Raw genomic sequence first — 19,767 nt, 5'->3', positions numbered from 1 at the left:
ACCGGCAGACCATCCCTGCCCACCGGGAACCCAAGTCCTCCCGGAGACCGGGACCCATCCATTGAAAAGAGCACACTATGCTACCTACAGGACAGAAGCAGATCAGCAGCCAAATACATTCCAACACCGTCACCTCTACTATACTGTATATAGTTATAAAAACAAAAAAGAAGATATACAGGGCATTCGGAAAGAAATCAGACCATCTCTTTGACTTTTTCCACATTTTGTTACGTTACAGTCTTAATCTAAAACGGATTCAATAAATGTTTTGTTTACATTGATCATCCTTGAGAATTTTTTCTACAACTTGATTGGAATCCACCTGTGGTAAATTCACTTGATTGGTCATGATTTGGAATTTAACACACTTGTCTTTATAAGGTCCTATGGTTGACAGTGCATGTCAGAGCTAAAACCAAGACATGAGGTCGAAGGAATTGTCTGTTGAGCTCTGAGACAGGATTGTGTCGAGGCACAGATCGATTTTTGACCTTTATAAGGTCTATGCCACATACCCCCTCTATTCGAGGTGATAAGGATTGGTTTGATTATAATGATGGATGATGACAATGGTAATGATGATGGTAATGACGATGATGATGATGATGATGACGATGGTAATGATGATGATAATGAGGATGACGGCGGTAATGTAAATGATGATGGTAATGGTGATGACGATGGTAATAGTAATGACGATGACGATGGTAATGATGATGACGGTGGTAATGGTGATGACAGTGATAATGATGATGACGGTAGTAATGGTGATGACAGGGGTAATGATGCTGACGGTGATAATGATGATGACGGTGGTAATGGTGATGACAGTGGTAATGATGCTGACAGTGGTAATGGTGATGACAGTGGTAATGATGATGACAGTGATAATGGTGATGACAGTGGTAATGATGACGACGGTGATAATGATGATGACGGTGGTAATGATGATGAGGATGGTAATGATGATGACGATGGTAATGATGACGACGGTGGTAATGATGACAATGGTAATGATGATGACAATGATAATGAGGATGACGGTGGTAATGAGGATGACAATGATAATGATTATGACGATGGTAATGATGATGACGATGGTAATGATGATGACGATGGTAATGATGATGACGGTGGTAATGATGATGGTAATGATGATGATGATTTTCGATAATAATCATAATGATCCTGTGTCTCTCTGTACAGGTGAAACAGATCATGGAGGAGGCGGTGACTAAGAAGTTTGTCCACGAAGACAGCAGCCACATCATCGGCCTGTGCAGTAAGTACACACACACATACGCGCTCCCTCTCTGAGAGCTCCTCAGCTGATAATGTAGTGACTCTGGGGGAAGGACAGTATTTGACGTCACCTATGTCGCTGACTGTGCTGGCACAACAATGGAAACTCATTTTAGAGCTTCCCTGGTTGCACAACATGTACTTTCTCCAAGAAAGACAGATGTGTGTGTGTGTGTGTGTGTGGCCTCCGTAATGCAGTCAGTATCTTCTGGAAGGACTTGCAGTGAGTGGAGTGGAATGGAGGGGTTTACGTAGTTTCCGGCCGGATGGCTGCGAGCCGGTGAGCTGGCGAGTTGGTGACTCACACCTTGAGGACCGAATTTGCTAACGCCACACTGGGGTGGGGGGGGGGGGCGCTGCATATCTTCCCCTGTGTCTGTGTGCGTGTGTAGTACAGTGTTATATCCTCCCTTCAGGGCCAGGACAGGGCCGTAGAGTTTGACCAGGGCTCATACACACTATGTAGGGTGCTATTTTGAGAAGGAGAAAGATAGATATTCATGGGTCTGGGAATATGACAACCAGGGAACAGTGCAGTCTGGTGATTGAACTATCAGGCTGTAATTATAGCCATTTAAAGGTGCAATCTGGAGTTGCTACATACATTTTTGGACTTATATATTAATGATATGTACATGTTGATTCATGGAAGAATATAATTTATAAATACCTTGTGAGCTTAGTTCAACTGTCACACTCCATCAGAACCCTTAATATAAGCTAGTTTTACTTCAATGTTTGCAAACAATGTAATTGTAAACAAACACTGTATGGTCTCCAAACATGGTTACAAATATAATTTGGATTAGGCTTGGGCGGGATTCAGATTGTCATACCTTCATACCGACCTTGTGCCATCTCGGGATGTTTGGTAGTACCGGCACTGAACACAAGGAGAGGTATTTTCAAACCCCCACTGTGTCTCTGTAATCCGAAAGGTTAGCAATGCTAACAAGTATATATAAAATCCCATAGAGAATGCTAGCTAAATACTAACGAGCGCATTGCGAACATTTTATACAGTTTCTGACATAAACTATTTGCAGGACAGTCGTACTAGCTAATAAAGTTATACAAGTAACTCAAAAAGGCATCACACAGTTTGCTGCAAGCACAAAACAAATATTAGACAGCAAGGCTCTTGATCCAGGAGGGGATTCTCTGCTGTTACCAAACGCTTGATTTTGCAAGAAGCTAACAAGCTAGATAGCTAACTACTGTTAGTGCAACTGCAGCGCATTTAGCACATTGTAGACCGTTATAAACTTAATAGTTATAAGATATCTAGCTGTCAAACATTTAGTTGTGAATTTAATACTGTAATTAGATCCTGCAGCGCAACAGTGACTCACAAGAAATGAAGAATGCAATATGCTTTATCTCCTAACGTATTTCACAAGTTGACTGCAGGTATTTACTTAAAAAGTAGTTAATTTTTTAAAATATATATATATATATATATATATATATTATCACGCCCTGGTCTTAGTATTTTGTGTTTTCTTTATTTATTTGGTCAGGCCAGGGTGTGACATGGGTTTATTTTGTGTTGTGTTTATGTATGGGGTTTTTCATAGGTTTTGGGATTGTGGCTTAGTGGGGTGTTCTAGCAAAGTCTATGGTTGCCTGAGGCGGTTCTCAATCAGAGGCAGGTGATTCTCGTTGTCTCTGATTGGGAACCATATTTAGGCAGCCATATTCTTTGAATGTTTCGTGGGTGATTGTTCCAGTGTTTTGTATTTCACCAGATAGGCTGTATAGGTTATATATATATATATATATATATATATATACACACACACACACACACACACACACACACACACACACACACACACACACACACACACACACACACACACACACACACACACACACACACACACACACACACACACACACACACACACACACACACACACACACACACACACACACACACACATCAAAGAAAATATATATATATATTGAAAATATATATATATATATATATATATATATATATATATATATATATATATATATATATATATATATATACCTTCGGGTTGGTCTATCCCGCATAACTTTCAAGTCCCGTACGGGAGTTGTAGCGATGAGACAAGATAGTAGCTACTAAACAATTGGACACCACGAAATTGGGGAGAAAAAAGGGGTTAAATTTTTTTTAAAATAATTCCCCCAGCTGTTTACCGAAACAGTGGCGTGGTTTCCACTTTGTTATTGTTTGAACAGCAGATTGTCCCTTTAACAATAGAGACAGTTCAGTACAGATGATGCTGTCGTGGCAGCTGGAGCTAGTGAGGAGCGAGGACATCCTTTGTACATCGTTAATGTGATAAATACTATTCATTTGTCCGACAGCGCTTTTAAGATGATCTGTAGTCCACAGCAGCATGTGAGTCATATCTTCATCTGTATAGGAGCTGGCCAAATGGAGCCGTGTTCCCTTAGGGATAGGGTGCAATTTGGGACATAGCCTATGAGAGCTGGCCAAACACAGCCCTGTTCCTTACATGTCAAAAATAATACATTTCTTACCAATATGTTATGAGTTCCTTCAAGTGCTCCCACGACTTATCTGAACATTCAACTTGGGGTTATTTATACATTTGTGTTATGTATAAGTTTGCCTCCTTTATCGCATGTTATGTAGGCTACAGTCCTACGTTATGTTACGCCCCTATGTTTTCCGAAACCTCTTTAGACAAGTTTCACTCTGTTATGTATAAGTTTGCGTTACGTAGCTAGAGACTGAGTTTCTGGTGAAAGAAGGAGCCAGTTGTCCACATTTCCATCTAGTTAACAAGCTATGGGCCGTTTGGAGGGTCAGCCAACGCAGGCGGGGGTGTCTTAGCTCCTAACTCCTAGCCTACGGACCAACGGATCGATGAGAAAATTACCATCCTCCTGCTGAATCACTTGGTCTCTGTCTAAAATGGCACCCTATTCCCTATTGTAGACTCTGGTCAAAAGTAGTGTACTATATAGGGGAACAGGGTGCATTTGGGACTTACCCTAGCATATTATGTCAAAAGTGAGCTGCTTGGCCGCGGATGGTGTGGGGGCGAGGGGAGGAGACGAGGGGAGGTTGGACTGCAATTATCATTTCAATATTTTACAGTGCCGGGAATATAAAATGGTAAATAATGGTCGGAAGTGCAAAGGGAATTTAAGGCTTTACTTTTTTAAATTTTGTTGTCTCATTTGAATGAGTAATGGCATAATTAGGCCTACCTCGTGGGATAGTGTACTGTGTGTGTGTGTGTGTACTGTGTGTGTGTGTGTGTGTGTGTGTACTGTGTGTGTGTACTGTGTGTGTGTGTGTACTGTGTGTGTGTGTGTGGTTAATATACACGGAGTGTAACAAAACATTATGACATGAATCCATGTGAAAGCTATGATCCCTTATTGATGTCACCTGTTAAATCCACTTCAATCAGTGGAGATGAAGGGGAGGAGACGGGTTAAAGAAGGAGTTTTAAGCCTTGAGACAGTTGAGACATGGATTGTGTATTCAGTGCCATTCAGAGGGTGAATGGACAAGACAAAAGATTTAAGTGTCTTTGAACTGGGTTTGGTAGTAGGTGCCAATGCCAATTATGATTTTTCAACGCCGATACCGATTATTGGAGGACCAAAACAAAAAAAGCCGATACCGATTAATCAGACAATTTTTTGTATTTATTTGTAATAATGACAATTACAACAATACTGAATTAACTTATATTAACTTAATATAATACATCAATAAAAATCCATTTAGCCTCAAATAAATAGTGAAACATGTTCAATTTGGTTTAAATAATGCAAAAACAAAGTGTTGGAGACGAAAGTAAAAGTGCAATATGTGCCATGTAAAAAAGCTAAAGTTTAAGTTCCTTGCTCAGAACATATGAAAGTTGGTGGTTCCTTTTAACATGAGTCTTCAATATTCCCAGATAAGAGGTTTTAGGTTGTAGTTAATATAGTATTTATAGGACTATTTCTCTCTATACCATTTGTATTTCATATACCTTTGACTATTGGATGTTCTTATAGGCACTTTAGTATTGCCAGTGTAACAGTATAGCTTCTATCCCTCTCATCGCCCCTACCTGGGCTCGAACCAGGAACACATCGATAACAGCCACCCTCGAAGAAGTGTTACCCAAGGGGAATAACCACTCCAAGTCTCAGAGCGAGTGACGTTTGAAACGCTATTAGCACGCACCCCGCTAACTAGCTAGCCATTTCACATCGGTTACACCAGCCTAATCTCTGGAGTTGATAGGCTTGAAGTCATAAACAGCTCAATGCTTGAAGCATTGCAAAGAGCTGCTGGCAAAATGCACAAAAGTGCTGTTTGAATGAATGCTTATGAGCCTGCTGCTGCCTACCATCGCTCAGTCAGACTGCTCTATCAAATCATATAATTAAGTCTAACAAAATAACACACAAATACTAGCCTTAGGTCATTAAAATGGTTGAATCCGGAAACTATAATTTCGTAAAAACAAAACGTTTATTATTTCAGTGAAATACGGAACCGTTCTGTAGTGTGGTTTGTGACCAACCTGTGGTTTGTGACCAACCCGTGGTTTTTGACCAACCCGTGGTTTGTGACCAACCCGTGGTTTGTGACCAACCCGTGGTTTGTGTCCAACCCGTGGTTTGTGACCAACCCGTGGTTTGTGACCAACCCGTGGTTTGTGTCCAACCCGTGGTTTGTGACCAACCCGTGGTTTGTGTCCAACTCGTGGGCTAGAAAATAAACGCTACTGCCCTTGAAGGGACTTTCTGTTATACAAACATAAGTAGAAATACATAACATACACAAACGCCATCGTTACTCATAAAGTACAAGGCTAGATATACGTCTACTAGATCTGTAGGTGTTCAGAAGTGGCACCTTCCAGGCTTTCCTCCTTTAACAGAACACCTGTATCTATTCTATTCTGTTCTATTTCCTCCTGAACAGAACACCTGTATCTATTATATTTCCTCCTGAACAGAACACCTGTATCTATTATATTTCCTCCTGAACAGAACACCCGTAGCTATTGTATTATATTTCCTCATGAACAGAACACCTGTATCTATTATATTTCCTCCTGAACAGAACACCAGTATCTATTCTATTATGTTATATTTCCTCCTGAACAGAACACCAGTATCTATTATATTATATTTCCTCCTGAACAGAACACCCATATCTATTCTATTCTATTTCCTCCTGAACAGAACACCCGTAGCTATTGTATTATATTTCCTCATGAACAGAACACCTGTATCTATTATATTATGTTATATTTCCTCCTGAACAGAGCACCCATATCTATTCTATTCTATTTCCTCCTGAACAGAACACCCGTAGCTATTCTATTATATTTCCTCCTGAACAGAACACCCATATCTATTCTATTTCCTCCTGAACAGAACACCCGTAGCTATTCTATTCTATTTCCTCCTGAACAGAACACCTGTAGCTATTCTATTATATTTCCTCCTGAACAGAACACCTGTATCTATTATATTTCCTCCTGAACAAAACACCTGTATCTATTATATTTCCCCCTGAACAGAACACCTGTATCTATTATATTTCCCCCTGAACAGAACACCTGTATCTATTATATTTCCTCCTGAACAGAACACCAGTATCTATTATATTATGTTATATTTCCTCCTGAACAGAACACCCATATCTGTTCTATTCTATTTCCTCCTGAACAGAACACACGTAGCTATTGCATTATATTTCCTCCTGAACAGAACACCCATATCTATTCTATTTCCTCCTGAACAGAACACCCGTATCTATTCTATTTCCTCCTGAACAGAACACCCATATCTATTCTATTTCCTCCTGAACAGAACACCCATATCTATTCTATTTCCTCCTGAACAGAACACCCGTATCTATTCTATTTCCTCCTGAACAGAACACCCGTATCTATTCTATTTCCTCCTGAACAGAACACACGTAGCTATTGCATTATATTTCCTCCTGAACAGAACACCCATATCTATTATATTTCCTCCTGAACAAAACACCTGTATCTATTATATTTCCCCCTGAACAGAACACCTGTATCTATTATATTTCCCCCTGAACAGAACACCTGTATCTATTATATTTCCTCCTGAACAGAACACCAGTATCTATTATATTATGTTATATTTCCTCCTGAACAGAACACCCATATCTGTTCTATTCTATTTCCTCCTGAACAGAACACACGTAGCTATTGCATTATATTTCCTCCTGAACAGAACACCCATATCTATTCTATTTCCTCCTGAACAGAACACCCATATCTATTCTATTTCCTCCTGAACAGAACACCCATATCTATTCTATTTCCTCCTGAACAGAACACCCATATCTATTCTATTTCCTCCTGAACAGAACACCCATATCTATTCTATTTCCTCCTGAACAGAACACCCGTATCTATTCTATTTCCTCCTGAACAGAACACCCGTATCTATTCTATTTCCTCCTGAACAGAACACATGTATCTATTCTATTTCCTCCTGAACAGAACACCTGTATCTATTCTATTTCCTCCTGAACAGAACACCCGTATCTATTCTATTTCCTCCTGAACAGAACACCCGTATCTATTCTATTTCCTCCTGAACAGAACACCCGTATCTATTCTATTTCCTCCTGAACAGAACACCCATATCTATTCTATTTCCTCCTGAACAGAACACCCGTATCTATTCTATTTCCTCCTGAACAGAACACCTGTATCTATTCTATTTCCTCCTGAACAGAACACCCATATCTATTCTATTTCGTCCTGAACAGAACACCCATATCTATTCTATTTCGTCCTGAACAGAACACCCATATCTATTCTATTTCGTCCTGAACAGAACACCCATATCTATTCTATTTCTTCCTGAACAGAACACCCATATCTATTCTATTTCCTCCTGAACAGAACACCCATATCTATTCTATTTCCTCCTGAACAGAACACCTGTATCTATTCTATTCTGTTCTATTAAGTTTCTACCTGAACAGAATACCTGTATTTAATATATTCTGTTCTAATTCCTCCTGAAGAGAACACCTGTATCTGTTCTGTTCTATTTCCTCCTGAACAGAACACCTTTATCTATTATATTCTGCCTGCCTGCGTGTGTCTGTGCCTCCTTGTGTGTATGTGTGTCTGTTTGTATCAGATTGCTTCAGTGAATGGAGATGAGGTGCAGCAGCTGCTGTGAATGATTGCAGTCTGACTGACAGACCCTTACATAATACACACTAATTGTTGCACAACTTCTAAGGACTCTCTACAATCCATCTGCAAAAGGACTCTCTACAATGCCTCTGCAGAAGGACTCTCTACAATGCCTCTGCATTAAAAATAGTGCATTACATAGCAAATAGGATGCCATTTTTGGGGTACGGATAACCAGAAAAGAGTAATCCCATTGTGATACATGGAGGAAGTGGTTGTATTTTATTGTACGCTGTCATGACGTTGCCCTCTTTGGGTACAGCAAGCCCATCCCCCTCTCCCTGCCTCCCCTTGCCTCCTTGGTCAGAGAGACGTTGTAAATTCCTGAGAAGACCCTGCCTCATGGCCACACAGTATAAGAGAGAGTGAATTTTCATAGAGAACAAAGGAATTTCTTCCACCTCACAGAACTTGAGGTCCGAACAAATTTCATGTTTGGTATAAAAGATGGGTGAAGAATCCAGCTACGAACTGGTCCGTTTGTTACAACTTGGGGAAGCTCATGGGAGACGGTGTGGCCACATTACCATAAAGCTGTTTATATAATAGCCTCAGATATGAGGTTTACATCTAATTGTTGTATAATATGAATTAGTGAGTATGATACTGTTTACACAATTTTACAATGTGATTTTGGACTGTTTAATGAAGGAAACTCTAATTCCCTTTTGAGTTGAACTAAATCAGAGGACCGTCCCTGAGCCCAGTTAGGGTCGGGCATCCTGGGACAGCCCCTTTTCTGCAATTCCGAATAAAACCCAACTTTGAGAAATTATCACCAGACCATGTTTCTCTCAATCACGGGAGTACAAAGGTTGCAGACCATTGCTGAATCTTTACCACGTGGTTAAACTCTTAGACTATTGATACCGACAGAATAAGAACAAGTCTTTGATATTAATTGCTAGTCTGCAGCTAGGAATTCGGTATCATTGAACTCGAAGAACGGCAACCGCCGAAACATTCGATCTACAACAACATGACTGAATGTCACTCTGAACTATCCACTATAACCACGACAGAGAGAGGGAGAGAGACGGACAATTCTACAAAAGAAGCAAACTTTTCAACAGAGATCCCGACGACACACTGAGCGTAAATATATATATTGATTGCAGTTGTTCCCGAATGAGTGAGCGTTCATGTGCAAAGGATTAGCATTTTAATTGTTATAATTATCAACTCTGTAGTGACTTCTCAGCTGATCCCCACTCTCCGTTTTGTCCACCAAGCCGCGATGCCGGTTTAGCCCACTAGGGCACATTCCCCTATAATTTCTTGTAACCATATTTACTTTGTTTGTTTATGCATTTCTGTGAATTACTTAATTAGTAATAAATAAATTATTTAAGACAATTGATGTATGGATGACTCATAGTGAAGACTGGGTTCGTGCAGATAACCAATAATTTACGACGTTTGGAATGAGACTAATGTGAGGTAAAGTAAATAATTCATTAATCAGAAGACTAATGGATCAGATGTGAAAATATCTGAAAAGTTATTTTAGGAAATTATAACCTTGTAATCTGAATATTTTCCTTGGTGCCCCGACTTCCTAGTTAATTACAGTTACATGATTAATGAGTTTAATCGCGTAATACTAATTACAGAGAATCTTTGATAAAACTAAGTCTTCAATTTAATGATAGTAAAGACACGACAACGCGTTTGGTGGATTAAATGCAAGATGGTACTGAAGGATAGTTGAATAAAATAGAATAGTCATAGTATTGAACAATGAGTGAAATTAATGGATGGCAAAAGACGAGTGGCTGTACTTCCTGGTTATGACATCATAGTGCTGATGTCATTGATTGGGTAGTTGGTTATTTAGTGATTAGATGTGTGTGTGTGTGTGTGTGTGTGTCATTCATTGTCTATGTTGGTTAAAGTTAAATAAAGGTCTTGAACCTTTTAAAATGGACAATTAGCTTGTTATTCCTGTTTCTCTTCGACAGCTCATGTGTTTCATGGACACTGGGTACAGACAGAGTTGAGTTACTTTAGCCATGTGTGCTTGTGTGTCTGTTTGCTGGTGAATAGAACTAATTGAGAGTGACGAGTCACCGGAGACCATAGAGAAGCTTCAGCTATTCATATTTCACGCACTCTCTCACACACACACACACACACACACACAAACACAAACAAACACACACACACACACAGGCTAATTGAGAATGATGCCAGCTGGAAGCCACTGGAGACCAGGGAGAAGCTTCAGGTATTCCACTGATTATAGCTGGTCTCCATGACAACTCGGCTATCCTCCACACAGACATGTGTAGTCTGCACCCTGTGGAACAGAATAACATGCACACACACACACAAATACATGCACACACACACACACTTATATAACACGGCAGTCTCGTCTCTGTCGGTGGTCCTGGTTGAGTTTTATTCCAGAAGACGTGTTGTGGTGCCCTCTGGTCGGAGCTAACGCTAGCTACGTGTTGTGGTGCCCTCTGGTCGGAGCTAACACTAGCTACGCGTTGTGGTGCCCTCTGGTCGGAGCTAACGCTAGCTACGTGTTGTGGTGCCCTCTGGTCGGAGCTAACGCTAGCTACGTGTTGTGGTGCCCTGGTCGGAGCTAATGCTAGCTACGTGTTGTGGTGCCCTCTGGTCGGAGCTAACGCTAGCTACGTGTTGTGGTGCCCTCTGGTCGGAGCTAACGCTAGCTACGTGTTGTGGTGCCCTCTGGTCGGAGCTAACGCTAGCTACGTGTTGTGGTGCCCTGGTCGGAGCTAACGCTAGCTACGTGTTGTGGTGCCCTCTGGTCGGAGCTAACGCTAGCTACGTGTTGTGGTGCCCTCTGGTCGGAGCTAACGCTAGCTACGTGTTGTGGTGCCCTCTGGTCGGAGCTAACACTAGCTGCGTGTTTTGGTGCCCTCTGGTCGGAGCTAACGCTAGCTACGTGTTGTGGTGCCCTCTGGTCGGAGCTAACGCTAGCTACGTGTTGTGGTGCCCTCTGGTCGGAGCTAACGCTAGCTACGTGTTGTGGTGCCCTCTGGTCTGAGCTAACGCTAGCTACGTGTTGTGGTGCCCTCTGGTCGGAGCTAACGCTAGCTACATGTTGTGGTGCCCTCTGGTCGGAGCTAACGCTAGCTACGTGTTGTGGTGCCCTGGTCGGAGCTAACGTTAGCAGTGCTCATCATCATCATTGTCACACCCTGACCATAGTTTGCTTTGTATGTTTCTATGTTTTGTTTGGTCAGGGTGTGATCTGAGTGGGCATTCTATGTTGTGTGTCTAGTTTGTCTGTTTCTGTGTTTGGCCTGATATGGTTCTCAATCAGAGGCAGGTGTTAGTCATTGTCTCTGATTGGGAACCATATTTAGGTAGCCTGTTTGGTGTTGGGTTTTGTGGGTGATTGTTCCTGTCTCTGTGTTTGTACCAGATAGGGCTGTTTTGGGTTTTCACGTTTCTTGTTTTGTTTTGTTAGTTTGTTCATGTGTAGTTGCTTTATTAAAGAACCATGAATAGTAACCAGGCTGCATTTTGGTCCTCCTCGCCTTCAATGCAAGAAAACTGTTACAATCATTATAGTTTTATAGCAGTGCTCATCACCATCATTGTAGTCTGAGAGCAGTGCTCATCACCATCATTGTAGTCTGAGAGCAGTGCTCATCACCATCATTGTAGTCTGAAAGCAGTGCTCATCACGTCATTATAGCCTGAGAGCAGTGCTCATCACGTCATTATAGTCTGAGAGCAGTGCTCATCACATCATTATAGTCTGAGAGCAGTGCTCATCACGTCATTATAGCCTGAGAGCAGTGCTCATCACGTCATTATAGTCTGAGAGCAGTGCTCATCACGTCATTATAGCCTGAGAGCAGTGCTCATCACGTCATTATAGTTTTATAGCAATGCTCATCATGTCATTATAGTCTGAGAGCAGTGCTCATCACGTCATTATAGTCTGAGAGCAGTGCTCATCACGTCATTATAGCCTGAGAGCAGTGCTCATCACGTCATTGTAGTCTGAGAGCAGTGCTCATCATGTCATTATAGTCTGAGAGCAGTGCTCATCACGTCATTATAGTTTTATAGCAGTGCTCATCACGTCATTATAGTTTTATAGCAGTGCTCATCACCATCATTGTAGTCTGAGAGCAGTGCTCATCACATCATTATAGTCTGAGAGCAGTTCTCATCATGTCATTATAGTCTGAGAGCAATGCTCATCATGTCATTATAGTCTGAGAGCAGTGCTCATCACGTCATTGTAGTCTGAGAGCAGTGCTCATCATGTCATTATAGTCTGAGAGCAGTGCTCATCACGTCATTATAGTTTTATAGCAGTGCTCATCACCATTTTTAGTCTGAGAGCAGTGCTCTCATCACCATCAGGTCATTATAGTCTGAGAGCAGTAGCTCAGTGCTCATAACATCATTATAGTCTGAGAGCAGTGCTCATCATGTCATTATAGTCTGAGAGCAGTGCATCATCATTGACACCCAGAGTTTGTGTGTGTGTGTGTGTGTCATTATAGTCTGATTATAACAGCAGTGCTCATAACAGGAAACTGATGTTAAAGGAGAGGAGGGATTATCATTGATGTTAGTCTGAGAGCAGTGCTCATCATGTCATTATAGTCTGAGAGCAGTGCTCATCACGTCATTATAGTTTTATAGCAGTGCTCATCAGGAAACCATGTTTATTATAGTCTGAGAGGGCAGTTCATAACAGGAAACCTGATGTTAAAGGAGAGGAGGGATTATAACAGGAAACCTGATGTTAAAGGAGAGGAGGGATTATTATAGGGTCTGAGAGCAGTGCTCATGTTCAGGTCATTATAGTCTGAGAGCAGTGCTCATCAGGAAACCTGATGTTAAAGGAGAGGAGGGTCATTATAGTCTGACAGCAGTGCTCATAAGGGATTATAACAGGAAACCTGATGTTAATAGTCTGAGAGGCAGGGATTATGCTCATCAGGAAACCTGATGTTAAAGGAGAGGAGGGATTATTATAGTCTGAGTTAAAGCAGTGCTCAGGGATTATAACAGGAAACCTGATGTTAAAGGAGAGGAGGGATTATCATCATAACAGGAAACCATTTGACACCCAGAGTTTGTGTGAAACCTGATGTTGTGTGTGTGTCTGATTGTGATTATGGGAGTTGAGGGAGCTGATGTTGGGATTATAACAGGAAACCGGTTGAAAATGTTAAAGGAAGGAGGGCAGGAAACCTGGAAGGGAGAGGGAGAAAGAGTTAAAGTGTGGATGAGGGAGGATGTTAAAGGAGAGGAGGGATTATAACAGGAAACCTGATGTTAAAGGAGAGGAGGGATTATAACAGGAAACCTGATGTTAAAGGAGAGGAGGGATTATAACAGGAAACCTGATGTTAAAGGAGAGGAGGGATTATAACAGGAAACCTGATGTTAAAGGAGAGGAGGGATTATAACAGGAAACCTGATGTTAAAGGAGAGGAGGGATTATAACAGGAAACCTGATGTTAAAGGAGAGGAGGGATTATAACAGGAAACCTGATGTTAAAGGAGAGGAGGGATTATAACAGGAAACCTGATGTTAAAGGAGAGGAGGGATTATAACAGGAAACCTGATGTTAAAGGAGAGGAGGGATTATAACAGGAAACCTGATGTTAAAGGAGAGGAGGTTAAAGAAACCTGATGTTAAAGGAGGGATTATAACAGGAAACCTGATGTTAAAGGAGAGGAGGGATTATAACAGGAAACCTGATGTTAAAGGAGAGGAGGGATTATAACAGGAAACCTGATGTTAAAGGAGAGGAGGGACCTGATGTTAAAGTAGAGGAGGATTATAACAGGAAACCTGATGTTAAAGGAGAGGAGGGATTATAACAGGAAACCTGATGTTAAAGGAGAGGAGGGATTATAACAGGAAACCTGATGTTAAAGGAGAGGAGGGATTATAACAGGAAACCTGATGTTAAAGGAGAGGAGGGATTATAACAGGAAACCTGATGTTAAAGGAGAGGAGGGATTATAACAGGAAACCTGATGTTAAAGGAGAGGAGGGATTATAACAGGAAACCTGATGTTAAAGGAGAGGAGGGATTATAACAGGAAACCTGATGTTAAAGGAGAGGAGGGATTATAACAGGAAACCTCATGTTAAAGGAGAGGAGGGATTATAACAGGAAACCTGATGTTAAAGGAGAGGAGGGATTATAACAGGAAACCTGATGTTAAAGGAGAGGAGGGATTATAACAGGAAACCTGATGTTAAAGGAGAGAGAGGAGAGAGGGATTATAACAGGAAGTCTGATGTTAAAGGAGAGGAGGGATTATAACAGGAAACCTGATGTTAAAGGAGAGGAGGGATTATAACAGGAAACCTCATGTTAAAGGAGAGGGAGGGAAATAGGACCCCTAAAGGACCCTTCTCCCCAGCTCTGTCTTTATAAACCTCCTCCAGACTTCCAGGCCCCCAGGCCCTACATTCCCCAGTTTCACCCAGGGAAGGTCTAGTCAGGCTGGAGTCAGGGCCAGGGAGTGAGATGCTGTGAATATTAGATTAATTCTCATTCTATTGGTGTGGAGATCCTGATAGCCAACACGTTTTGTTCGTGTGCTACCAGAGCTTCAACATGTCTTCAGAGACTGTTGTAGATCTGAGACAAAGACCTATTCTGTGTTATACTGTGTCCATGTGGCTCTGCTGACTTTGGATTGAAACATTCTGAAAACCAAACAAAAGGAAAAAAGGAGTTTTTGATTCACACAAAATGTGTTGCTTATCGTGCATAATTTAAATGGTACGAGAGAGAGAGCGAGAAAGAGTAGAGGGAGGGATAGTCAACCATGGCCCCCTCAGATCAGACCTATGCCCTTCCTGCCCAATCCATGCCCCCCTACTTCCACAAAGAGGGCCTCAACATGAAAGTCACACATACGCCCAGGCTGTGAGCCGGCAAACAGGCACAAACCCCACTCTCACACTAGCCCAAGCAAATGGCATGTACCAGATGCTCAGCAGGCTCTGTTCCCACTTATTGGTCTGAGGCCAAACCACACGACCAACAACACTGGATACTTTATGGAACATAAAGCCTTCACTATCTCATCCTGGAATATCTAAGGCCTGAGGTCATCTGGCTTTGGCCTGAAGAGCAGGAACCTGAAACAAATAAATCAGAAATACAGACATCGTCATTCTACAAGAAACCTGGTATAGAGGAGACGGACCCACTGGTTGCCCTCTAGGTTACAGAGAGCTGGTAGTCCCATCCACCAAACTACCAGGTGGGTGGTATAGAGGAGATGGACCCACTGGTTGCCCTCTAGGTTACAGAGAGCTGGTAGTCCCATCCACCAAACTACCAGGTGGGTGGTATAGAGGAGACGGACCCACTGGTTGCCCTCTAGGTTACAGAGAGCTGGTAGTCCCATCCACCAAACTACCAGGTGGGTGGTATAGAGGAGACGGACCCACTGGTTGCCCTCTAGGTTACAGAGAGCTGGTAGTCCCATCCACCAAACTACCAGGTGTGCAACAGGGTATAGAGGAGATGGACCCACTGGTTGCCCTCTAGGTTACAGAGAGCTGGTAGTCCCATCCACCAAACTACCAGGTGGGTGGTATAGAGGAGATGGACCCACTGGTTGTCCTCTAGGTTACAGAGAGCTGGTAGTCCCATCCACCACACTACCAGGTGGGTGGTATAGAGGAGATGGACCCACTGTTTGCCCTCCAGGTTACAGAGAGCTGGTAGTCCCATCCACCAAACTACCAGGTGTGAAACAGGGATGGGACTATGCTAATTTGATATAGAGCAGACCTAATTCACTATTAAATTCACCAAAAGAGGAACATTTTACATTTGGCTATAAATTCAAAAGGAAATGATCTTAACAGAGAAAAATGTCCTCCTGTGTGCTACCTATATCCCCCACTAGAATCCCCATACTTTAATGAAGACAGCTTCTCCATCCTGGAGGGGGAAATAAATCATTTCCTGGCATGGACATGTACTAGTCTGTGGAGACCTAAATGCCAGACCCAGACAAGAACCTGACACCCTCAGCACACAGGGGGACAAACACCTGCCTGGAGGTGACAGCATTCCCTCCCTCATATGCCCCCCTAGGCACAACTACGACAACATAACCAACAAAAATGGGGCACAACTCGTGCAGCTTTGTCGCACGCTGGGTATGTACATAGTCAATGGTAGGCTTCGAGGGGACTCCTATGGTAGGTACACCTATAGCTCATCTCTTGGCAGTAGTACCATAGACTACTTTATCACTGACCTCAACCCAGAGTCTCTCAGAGCGTTCACAGTCAGCCCACTGACACCCCTATCAGACCACAGCAAAATCACAGTCTACTTGAACAGAGCAATACTCAATAATGAGGCATCAAAGCCAAAGGAACTGAGTAATATTAAGAAATGCTACAGATGGAAGGACTGTAATGTAGAAACCAAAAAACAATTAGGCAACAACAAATGCAATCCCTTTTAGACAACTTCCTGGACAAAACGTTCCACTGTAATAGTGAAGGTGTAAACTTGGCAGTAGAAAAACCTAAATAGTATATTTAACATCTCAGCTTCTCTATCAAATCTAACAATTTTAAGCCGAAAACTTAAGAAAATGAACAACAATGACAAATGGTTTGACGAAGAATGCAAAATTGAGAAACCTATCCAACCAAAAACATAGAGACCTGAACCTACGCCTTCACTATGGTGAATCACTAAAACAATACAGAAATACACTACGGAAAAAGAAGGAACAGCACGCCAGAAATCATCTCAATGTAATTGAAGAATCCATAGACTCTAACCACTTCTGTGAAAATTGGAAAACACTAAACAAACAACACGAATAATTATCTATCCAAAATTGAGATGTATTGATAAACCACTTCTTCAATCTTTTTGGCTCTATAACAAAGAACAAACAGCAAAAACCTATACATGATCAAATACAGATCTTAGAATCAACTGTTAAAGACTACCAGAACCCACTGGATTCTCCAATTACATTGAATGAACTACATGACAAAATACAAACTCTCCAACCCAAAAGGCCTGTGGTGTTGATGGTATCCTCAATGAAATGATAAAATATACAGACCACAAATTACAATTGGCTATACTAAAACTCTGACATCATCCTCAGCTCTGGCATCTTCCCCAATATTTGGATACAAGGACTGGTCACCTTCAATCCACAAAAGTGGAGACAAATTTGACCCCAATAACTACCGTGGGATATGCGTCAACAGCAACCTTGGGAAAATCCCCAGCATTATCATTAACAGCAGACTTGTACATTTCCTCAGTGAAAACAATGAACTGAGGAAATGTCAAATTGAGATTTTTACCAAATTACCGTACGACAGACCACATATTCACCCTGCACACCCTAATTGACAAACAAACAAACCAAAACAAAGGCAAAGTCTTCTCATGCTTTGTTGATTTCAAAAAAGCTTTCGACTCAGGGTCTGCTATGCAAATTGATTTTAAAAAAGTGGTGTTGAGGGAAAAAACACATGACATCATAAAATCCATGTACACAAACGAGTGTGGGGTTAAAGTTGGTAAAAAACACACACATTTCTTTCCACAGGGCCGTGGGGTGAGACAGGGATGCAGTTTAAGCCTCACCCTCTTCAATATATATATCAATGAATTGGCGAGGGCACTAGAACAGTCTGCAGCCACACCTGGGCCCTGACAGTAAATCTCAGTAAGACAGAAATAATGGTGTTCCATAAAAAGGAACATAAAATTCGACATACCAGTTAGGATCTGGCAAAAAATATTTAAATCAGTTAGAACCCATTGCCCTTTATGGTTGTGAGGTCTGGGGTCCGCCACACCAATCAATAATTCACAAAATGGGACAAACACCAAATTGAGACTCTGTATGCAGAATTCTGCAAAAATATATTTTGTGTACAACGTAAAACACCAAATAATGCATGCAGAGCAGAATTAGGCCGATACTCGCTAATTATCCAAATTCCAGAAAAGAGACGTTAAATTCTACAACCACCTAAAAGGAAGCGATTCCCAAACCTTTCATAACAAAGCCATCACCTACAGAGAGATGAACCTGGAGAAGAGTCCCCTAAGCAAGCTGGTCCTGGGGCTCTGTTCACAAATACAAACAGACCCCACAAAGCCCCAGGACAGCAACACAATTAGACCCAACCAAATCATGAGAAAACAAAACGATAATTACTTGACACATTGGAAAGAATTAACCAAAAAACAGAGCAAACTAGAATGCTATTTGGCCCTAAACAGAGAGTACACAGTGGCAGAATACCTGACCACTGTGACTGACCCAAAATTAAGGACATTTTTGACTATGTACAGACTCAGTGAGCATAGCCTTGCTACTGAGAAAGTCCGCCGTAGGCAGACCTGGCTCTCAAGAGAAGATAGGCTATGTGCTCACTGCCCACAAAATGAGGTGGAAACTGAGCTGCACTTCCTAACCTCCTGCCAAATGTATGACCATATTAGAGAGACATATTTCCCTCAGATTACACAGATCCACAAGGAATTTGAAAACAAACCCCATTTTTTTTTTTTTTTAACTCCCATATCTATTGGGTGAAATACCACAGTGTGACATCACATCAGCAAGATTTGTGACCTGTTGCCATAAGAAAAGAGAAACCAGTGAAGAACAAGCACCATTGTAAATACAACCCATATTTATGTTTTATTTTCCCTTTTGTACTTTAACTATTTGTACATCATTACAACACTGTATTTTAACATAATATGACCTTAGAAATGTCTTTTGTGAATGTAATCTTTACTGTTTATTATCTATTTCACTTGCTTTGGCAATGTAAACATACAGTGGGGCAAAAAAAGTATAATTTGCAAATAAATTAATAAAAAATCCTACAATGTGATTTTCTGGATTTTTTTTCTCTAATTTTGCCTGTCATAGTTGAAGTGTACCTATATGATGAAAATTACAGGCCTCTCTCATCTTTTTAAGTGGGAGAACTTGCACAATTGGTTGCTGACTAAATACTTTCTTCCCCCACCGTATGTTTCCCATGCCAAAAAAGCCTTTAATTAATGTGCACTGTCCCTGTAAAAATAAACTCAAACTCAAATTGAAATTAGAGAGAGGGAGAAGGGGGTAACATATGGTGAGAATAACAAGGTAATATTTCACACACACAGCCACTTGTGAGTACTTTTTGGAGACCAAAAATGAGTTCCCATTCAAAATACTATTTTC

The 19,767-nt window shown here is 41.4% G+C and overlaps 1 protein-coding gene across 1 annotated transcript in view; it reads left to right on the top strand.

The window, feature by feature from the left end:
- The window catches only part of LOC112238924 (small G protein signaling modulator 2), a 221,883-nt gene that overhangs the window by 25,595 nt on the left and 176,521 nt on the right, over positions 1-19,767 (top strand). Inside the window, exon 2 of the mRNA XM_042294977.1 lies at positions 1,210-1,285. Coding sequence (XP_042150911.1) covers positions 1,210-1,285 — 76 coding nt within the window. The remainder of the gene's footprint in view (positions 1-1,209; positions 1,286-19,767) is intronic.

This window comes from Oncorhynchus tshawytscha, linkage group LG13 (genome assembly GCF_018296145.1).
Source record: "Oncorhynchus tshawytscha isolate Ot180627B linkage group LG13, Otsh_v2.0, whole genome shotgun sequence".
NCBI classification, from domain to species: Eukaryota; Metazoa; Chordata; class Actinopteri; order Salmoniformes; family Salmonidae; genus Oncorhynchus; species Oncorhynchus tshawytscha.
The sequence above is the reverse complement of the archived record's forward strand: the minus strand, read 5'-3'. Positions and strand labels throughout refer to the sequence as shown.